General features: G+C 52.6%; 1 protein-coding gene across 6 annotated transcripts in view; it reads left to right on the top strand.

The window, feature by feature from the left end:
* Positions 1-1,028: 1,028 nt before the first annotated feature.
* Positions 1,029-8,281, top strand: part of VWA2 (von Willebrand factor A domain containing 2) — a 50,599-nt gene continuing 43,346 nt past the window's right edge. For 2 of the 6 annotated variants that reach the window (XM_090058480.1, XM_090058478.1), the window contains exon 1: positions 1,260-1,868. In XM_090058480.1, the coding sequence (XP_089914606.1) occupies positions 1,609-1,868 (260 nt within the window). In that variant the 5' untranslated portion in view covers positions 1,260-1,608. Of the gene's footprint in view, positions 1,084-1,108; positions 1,177-1,251; positions 1,869-6,159; positions 6,296-8,281 lie in introns of those variants that run through there. The other 4 variants (XM_090058483.1, XM_090058481.1, XM_090058479.1 and 1 more) reach the window with 4 other exon arrangements.

Genomic DNA, 8,281 nt, shown 5'->3' with positions numbered 1-8,281 from the left:
CCCCTTGGAAATTTCAAATGGAGGTGCGGATCCCTTTGAATTGTAAGCATGGCTATTCAGATGCTTCTGATTGAGCAGTGTCATCATTTGACGTAGTCTGCAGACTCCCAGGGGTCCATGGACCGCTGGTGAAAAACCGCTGGTTTAAAGTAAAAAGTTACCTGGAATAGAGAAGCAGAGTAAGGATGATCTACAGTGTCACTTGTTTAGAAAATAGAAAAGCTTATGAATGCTGCTCATTAGATCATGGTGCCGAAGAGGGAATAGTCGTAGCTATCGCTAATGGTTGAGAGATGCCTTCAGCACAGTGACTTGTATCAGATGAACATGGTGCAATGAAAGAACGAGTGCACACCAAAACAAAGTCCAGGCATCACCCAGAGGAAAAGCTCTCACTGGGTTGGAAATCAGGAAGACCAGAGTTCTGTTCCTAAACTGTGCTTTTATTTTATTTGGTGAGCTTAGATACCTCACTTTATCACGTTAGTCTCAAATTTTCTGTCCCTTAAGAATGGGTTAGCATGTCGTGAGACTTAGCGTTTTATATCTAGAGCATTGAAATCATAGACCGTGAGAAAAACGAATGAATCCAAGATGAACTTGCTAAGGGCCGAGGCTGAGAGTGACAATGACTGCAAGCCTATGTGAAACGAACTACTTGTTAGGTTTCTCTCCCTTCAGCTAATACAAGTAAACAGAATGGAAGATATCCATTTGCAATGCTTTCAGTTTGGGGGGGGGCGTTCCATTTAGCTCCCTAACAGCTGGGAAGGGATGCAATTAGAGAAGCAATGTTTCATTTCAAAGCGCCAAAATCTGCAGCCATATGATGTGCGCTGGTGGTAGGAGCTCCAGAACGGCTGGAGGTCGGGGTCAGAAATTGCATTTAGTTCTCAACAGAAAAGATGCAAGAGGGGCAGGGAGCAGCATGCAGAACAGCAGGGCTAATGCATCATCGCGAAGAGTGAGAGCATTGAAGGCACGTGGAAAAGAACCCGGCTCCAAGCCCAGGGGGCAGCATGCACCAAGACATCGCAGACCCAGGAGTAAGAGGATTTGATCTGTTAAGAAAACTGCAGCCAGGTGCGTAAAGGCCTAGCACAGTGGAACAGGCACCACTGAGAGCTGGACCAGGGCCGGCTCTGACCTCTTTTGTAATGGTGGCAGCTTAGCGGGGTAAGAACTTCGGCGCTGCCAGCTGGTGCCTTTCTGCTGCCTCCTCTGTCACCAGCAGCTTCCTCCTCCCTGCTTAGGGACAGCTGCGGGAGGGAGCAGCGTCGCTTCGTGCCTGGGGCAGAGCGGTGGGGCCGGGGCCGTCGTGGCAGCGCAGTCGGCTGCTGCTGTGCCCGCAGCCGCTGCCCCGCGCCCGCTCTCCCCCAGGCCTGCTGCTGCAGCGGGGCCGGGGAGGGGCTCCCAGGCAAAGCCCGGGTGTGGGCTGATCCTCCTGCCTGCTTCAGCCAGGAGCACCGGCCCAGTGCTGAGCCGGCGTCCCGCGGTGGCGGAGGGAAGGCGGTAGATCCAGGGTGGCGCACTCCCCTCCCCACTTCCGAGCCCTGCGCCTGGCTTGCATTTGGGTCAAGTCTGAGGCAGGGACGTGGGCTAGAGGCGATGCTGCCGGGGCCACTAGCCGTGACCTCTGCCAGCCCTTCTGCCCCGGGCTGCATCCCCCGAGCCTGCGTTCAGCGCCTTCCCGCGCAGCCGGACTTGCGCGCTTTGCTCCCGGCGGGGCCGGGGCCCGCGCCCGCGCCCGCCGGGGAGGGGCGGCCCCGCGCTGGGAGGCGACGCCCGGGAGCTGTTCCCGCCCCTGGGCCGGGCCGGGCCGGGCCGGGCGCCGCGAGGAGCCGGGACCGCCGCCGCCGCTGCTGCCGGTGAGTTGCGGGGCGAGGGGACCGCGGGCCCTTTCCCCGGGGGAAACTGAGGCATTTGCATGGAAGCAAAGGGACTTGCCCAAGGCGACTCGTGGGGCTAGTGGCAGAGCCGGGCAGCGGCCTGCCCCGTGCTCCCTCTTCCCACGAAGTCCGAGGACGAGCCCTTTGCCGCTGGTCAAGGCACCGTGCCCCGGTGCAGGCCAAGTCTCTCCAGCTGGACATCAAGGGGAGGCCTTGCTGGGCTCACTTGACCCCCAGTTGTCTTTCCTGCTTGGTGCGGGGGGCCGGGCCGATGATCCTGCCAGGTCCCTTGCGGCCTTGCCACCTACGAGGCCACCCGCTCCTTCCCCGAGCAGGCGGGCATGACCGCTGCGTTTGTCCTGGGGACGCTCCCCTCGCTGCGGCGTCGCTCGTGGGAGCAGAGTGGCGTTGGGATGCCCGAGGGCCAAGGGCGCCCGTGCATTTTGACCCTACTGATTGGGGAGCCAGGAGTGCTCATCACGGTGGCAGGGACTGCGTCAGCTTCCCCGCTCGGCATGTGAGGAGGGCTACTTTGGAGATTAAATCCAGCTGCCCACCGACGCCTTCCTGGTTGAACTGACAGTCAGGACTTCGCGGAGATGATATCTTTTAGTAGACCCACGAGACTTTTGCAAAAAAAAAAAATTCTGTAATTGCAAGCTTTTGGGCACAAATGGGCATCTTTCATTGGAGAAAAGGTTGTAACAGTTATCCTGGCTAGAAATGAAAGGTCTTATTTTGGAGGATTTCACAGAGGAGTCAGTAGGTGGAAAACTCCTCTGGGCAGGCAGTTCCTAGGTGGTATGGAGCCTCTCACCTCCTGTCATGATGCAAATTATCTTGAAACAAAGGCAGGGGCAGGCTCTCAAATTTCAGGTGGTCACAGCTGCTTCCTGCTTGGGAAAAAATTGGCTATAGTCTGATATCTTCCATGTGAGGCACTTTTTGTCCTAGCCAGTCACGAGCGGTCCACTTGTGAGGGAGAATGCCTGTGTCCATATGTGTACACACGCACTTGCACATGTGTATCAGTCATATTGGCACAACCAGCAGCAGTTCTGGTTGCATTACTGTGATATCCTGTGTCAGGTATCCAGGCTGGTTACCTGACATAGGAAGAAAAAGCATTCAGGACTCGTGGTGGAGGTGCTATCTTTTATTAGACCAGCTAGATTTTTTTCCCAAAAAATTCTGTAATTGCAAGCTTTGGGTGCAAACACCCTTCTGATGCCTGATGAAGGGTGTGCGTGCCCGAAAGCTTGCAATTCAAGAAGGTTTTTTTTGCAAAAATCTAGTTGGTCTAATAAAAGATATCACCTCTACCATGTGATATGCTGTCACACGTTACAATCTGGAACAGAATCAGTGTGAGGTTTTTCGCACAGTTGTGGAGCTTTCCCCTCCCTCCCCTCTTCCATTTCTTCAGAGTCAACTTCTAATGTGTAAAACTCCTTATTTAAACAAACTTGGTGAACATGGCCATGGCTGTGGCCACGGGTTTGCCCTCAGCCCTTTAAAGAGGCACAGGCGGGCTGACTGAACGACCAGTAAAAGAGTGCCTCAGGGCCCTGTTTACCTCTCTTGAACTGGAGAGAGCTGGGACCTCAGGGAGCAGGTTGTGCGGGGTTGTTAAGCGAGCACACTGCTGCATTTTATTTGACATGTTTCTAGCCCCTTTTGGGTGGGGATAGTGGGAGGAGAAATGCTGAATGTGCTGCAACAGGTCTTCCAGTAGGGAGTATCTCATGTCCTTAATTAAAACCCGGCTGCAAAAAATATGGGGAGGACTTGATCCAGCTCTCAGCAAAGCCAGTGGCACCTAAGCCAGGCCCAGAATGGGGTCTCCAGGGCAGCCGCAGACTCTTGCATCTCCCCTGGGACTAGCGTTGGAAAGCCTGAACTCTGTTTTAAAAACCATCTGTCTGTTTGAAAGATGTTTGCAGCTGTTTTTAACCTTGTACATCTGGAAATGGGACCGGGGAGTGGGAATGCTGGTGCTTGGGTTTTAGTCTCTGCTCTGCCACACACTTGCTATGTAGCCATAGGCAAGTCACTTAGCTTCTGGTGCCTCAACTTCCATCTGTGTTCAGTGGGGATAAAAGTCCTCCCTTGCCATCTGGGAGGCATTTTGGTTATAGGTGATTAATCTCTTTGAGATCTTGGAACGGAGAAGGGCAATAGAGAAAGGGATTTTTTTTCGTGTGTGCATATGAAACTGTGGGTGAGGCTGGCAGGTGAACAGGCAATAGGAGTTGAAAGCTGTGAAAACGGCTTATTTGGAGCTCCACGTAGTTGGAAGGGAAGGAGCAGCCTGAGATGACTGGTATCTGTTGCAAATGCAGATGCAAATATGTGCTCTGACCTGAACTCTCTGCTCCACTTTCTGAGCAACCTGCCCAAGGTCCTTTCCTGCGTCCAGGATGGCAACTCCCTGTTGGATCATGTGAGCAGGATATTGTCTTTAACCCGTGCTGCTGGAAATGTGGATTTAATTTGCCTTCTCCAAAAGGGGGTTATGCATGGAAATAACCAAAATACATGTTATAAAAAGGGCTTGGGATGAAGCCCGCTGCAGCCTATGGGAAGGCGCGCGTTGATTTTTATTGGGCTTTAGAAAAGCTCTGATCTTGCAAACACGCCCAGGGTTTGTCTGTATTACAAGGCTGTTTGCACCAGAGCTGTGTGGGCATGGCTGTGCGGGCAACACAGCAAGTTAGCTGAGATGCAGCAGATGGTGGCAGAAGGGATCGTCTGCTGATGTATCTGCGCCGCCTCCCTGATTGGCATCTGCCGTGTCAGTAAAAGCCTGAGCCACAATCGCACCGGGCAGTTTTGCCAGCATAGCTGCACTCAGTCGTTTCATGGCCCTAGCAGGCATAGCTGCGGTGGCAGTTCTCTGTGGTGCAGAGCCGCCCAGAGTCCCCCTGCGTGCGCCTGTAGCAGGGATCGCAGAGCGCAGGAGGAGGGCAAGGAGCCACGTACTGATACGTTCGATGCCAAGAGCACCAAGGGCAACATTTCATTGTCCAGTCCTGGCTTGTCTGACAAGTCCAAGGCTTCAAGACTAAAGCTGTTGTTTCATGGGATCAAAAGCCTCTTCCTCTAACCCCACGGGGCCCATGCACCTGCCTGGAGTGCCATTCCCTTTCCCCTGCCTGACCTGCTGCTCTGCTTTCTGCTCCTTACCCTTTCTGCCACTGTGCTGTTCTCTCCCTGGGCTGCTGCATGCCACCTGCAGAGGCTACCCCCCATCACTTGTGGCATGTGCGTCGCATGCTGGCCACCCCTGCTCCCGCCTCTGTGTTGAAAGGGAATCTGCATGAGCCAAGTCATCTTCCCTTGTGATACCGAATGCTGGTCTCTGAGTGAGAGCAGGCATCGGTATGGGGAGCAGTGTTGGACTGACTTGCCACAGCAGCCCCCAGACCTTGCGTTCCTGTTTGTGAGCCCTGCTTTGGCACCTTGCCTCAGGTGTGTTTGCATTTTCAGGTTGGGCAGGAGTCATCGTGAATGGCTGCTGGATCATTGGCAAAGATTTTGCACTGCCCTGATATGACTGGCTTTCTGCTAAGTCCAGTGTTTGCCATTCCTCTGTCACATCTGAAATTGCTGCCGTGGCTGTCTCTGCCTCTAATTGCTCTTGGTTGGCCTTGAGCTTTAAATGGGCAACCTTGTGGGATTAGGAGACGAAGGAATCAAGAGTCTCTCCCCCACCTAAGAGAGTGGTGGACCCTGCCATAACTTTTAAAGAGAGACTTGATTATTCTGAGGCATGAAGTCCATCTCCGTTGCTTGCACACACGGCGATGCTGCTAAGATCCTTGTAGAGGGGGCTGGATTCTCCACTGCCTTTACTTCGTGATCACTTCCACCTGTGGGAGGTGAGTGTTAACTGCTGATCAGCAGCCATTAACATCTGCTGTGCACAGGCAGGGTTCCTCAGGAAGGTGTAAGGCTGTGGGGATGGGCCTGGGATGTCTGTGGGATCACCTTGTTAGCATATGCCCCATACACCTGTCTGGATGCCTTCCATAAAAGTAACTTCTGTTGTGAGGAGCAGCCCTTGAGATGGAAACACCTGCTCCCGATGTCCCCACCTGGACCTGTCCTTTGCAAAAAGTCAAAGGAGCTGGTGCAGGGCAGCTTGTGGTAAATGCAGCAGAACATCTAGCCCTGAATTAATCGTGCCCAGCATGGTACCCGACTGGTCAGACATGGTTTCACAACCTCAGAATAATTATATTGTTATTTTTCTCCAGCTGTAGCTGGCTTTTTCTTGAGAGACGGAGTGAATCGAGATTGCTACATCTCTCTAGTTTATACAGTCCAACCCAGCATTTGTTACCTGGATCCTGCACTTCACTAGCTGCTGCTTTAGGGGAGTTCTTCTAGCCTAAAATCCTAAGGTAAGGCTCATCTTTCCCCAAGCGGGCTTGCACTTTACATCTGATAAAAGATAGAAAAGATCAGATGCTTGCAAAAATGTTCCTGCTGCTTTAACTGTTGGCAAAGTCAGCAGCATGGTAACTTCTATTGGAATAAGCTCTCCATTAAGTTTTAGGCCAAGCTTTTGGGGTCAGGAAAAATCCAAGTGCTGGCTACCCTGGGAGGACCAAATCCAAAGCAGATGGACTTTAATCAGGGTCCCTAGTCAGGCACAACAGCAAGGTCAAGGTCTGCCTGTGCACGGGAATCATCGCTTCACCTGCGGGCTGGCAAAAAATTTCCTTTCACAACTGTCTGCGGTGAAAAACTGAGAGTGTGATAAAACCAGACACTTGTGTGCTACGTTTCAATCAAGGCTCCTCTTCCTCTTCCTCTTCAAAATGAAAACTCAAAACCCCTACTAGTTTTCTCGTTTGGACAAAAGTTGATAGTTTTCATATTCCCCTCTCCTTCTCCAGTTGTTGTAGCAATTCACTCGAGGACTTTTTCCTTCATTTTTTCACTCTCCCTCCCACCCCCAGATCTGAGCTACGTAGTTGATTAAGCTAAAAAAACCAGGAAAAGGCAGCTTTGTTTCAAGACGGCGACTACACGAGCAGCGCGGTAGGTCGGGGCGGGTCCATCACCCAGTTTAGCTGGTCGAACTCGGTGCAAAGTCTGGGTACGTCCTCGCTCCGAGCTGCTTTGTAGCATCATCACCCCTTCTTTCTGGTGGCCAAATAACACCAATCTCTCCAAGTGGAAGAAGGCTTTTGCTGGTGCCTGGCAGCTGGCAGAAGGCATGCATGGACACGTGTGCCTGCGGCCGTTCCTTCAGCAGCTGCGGCTTTCTAGCCTGTGCATCATATCCCGCCAGCCCAGCTGATGAAGCGGACAGTGCGGGTCTGGAAGAAGCTGTGCGTGCTGATGGCTTCTCGGTAGTAGCTGCTGTCTGTCGGTCTGCCCGTAAGACAGAAGTCCCCTAGTAGAGGCCAGGCTTGTTTTCTGCTGGAAAGCAGCTTAGAGGAGCGGCCAGGGTGGTGCTGCACAGCTGTTATTTAACTAGCCTTCAGCGTCCAAGTGACTTCTGGCCATCCGGGCTCCTGTCTCAGAGCCGTGTTTATGGTGACCCCAGGGAGGGCATGACCATGTACATCTCTCAGCGATGGGGTTGCAGTTGCAGAGCTGCTGGCAGGTAGTTGGCAGCGTGGAGAGCTGCCATGTCTGCTGGAGGTGGCGGTTGTCTTTCCATTTGAACTGCTCTTCCGTGGCTGTCTGTAGCGAGCAAATGAAATCTGGGATTGGCCAGCCAGCTCAAACGTGAGTATCGAGGTCTCCTGTCCAAGTGCTATGGAGCTAACGTGGTGTTCCCCTGCCCTCTCGCTGGAAAGACTGAGAGAGCGCGGGGGTGGGAAGCATCCAGAGGAACCACGGGGACCGGAGTAAGCAGCTTCTTTTGCTTGAGCCACATGCTAATGGAATTTAGATGGACTCCTTGGGTTTATCTTGAAAGTCAGATCTGCATCTGAAAGAAGACTTCAGTCTGCAGGAAACTCTCTTCCATGTGCTGGCATGTTGGATGACTGCGTGCGAGCTGAATGTTGCATCCTTTCCAGAGATGGTCTTTAAAGGGAGCCAGCGCTGTTACAGCTCTATCCGCAGCAGGTAATTGGTTGGTTAATGCGAATATGCTTAATGAACACTTGGGACAGTCTTTCTTTTTCTCCCCGCTTATAAACCAGGACAATCTGAAAAGCTTGGCCCCAGGTATGCCAGCTTTGGCTGTTGTTGCAAGCTACAGATCTGTCAGCTAAGAAGAGGTGGTGGTTATTTAAGCTACAGGTTGGTGCTTTCAGGTAAACCTCCTTGCATCACTGTTGATTCAGGAGGTTTTGAGTCAGGCCTTATGTTTGTGCCAGGAGAAAAGCCCTTTTGCAGGCACAAAAAGAAAGTGTTTAGCTATTCAA

This window comes from Crocodylus siamensis, chromosome 7 (assembly GCF_052110815.1).
Source record: "Crocodylus siamensis isolate JL-2025a chromosome 7, ASM5211081v1, whole genome shotgun sequence".
Classification (NCBI taxonomy): domain Eukaryota; kingdom Metazoa; phylum Chordata; order Crocodylia; family Crocodylidae; genus Crocodylus; species Crocodylus siamensis.
The sequence above is the reverse complement of the archived record's forward strand: the minus strand, read 5'-3'. Positions and strand labels throughout refer to the sequence as shown.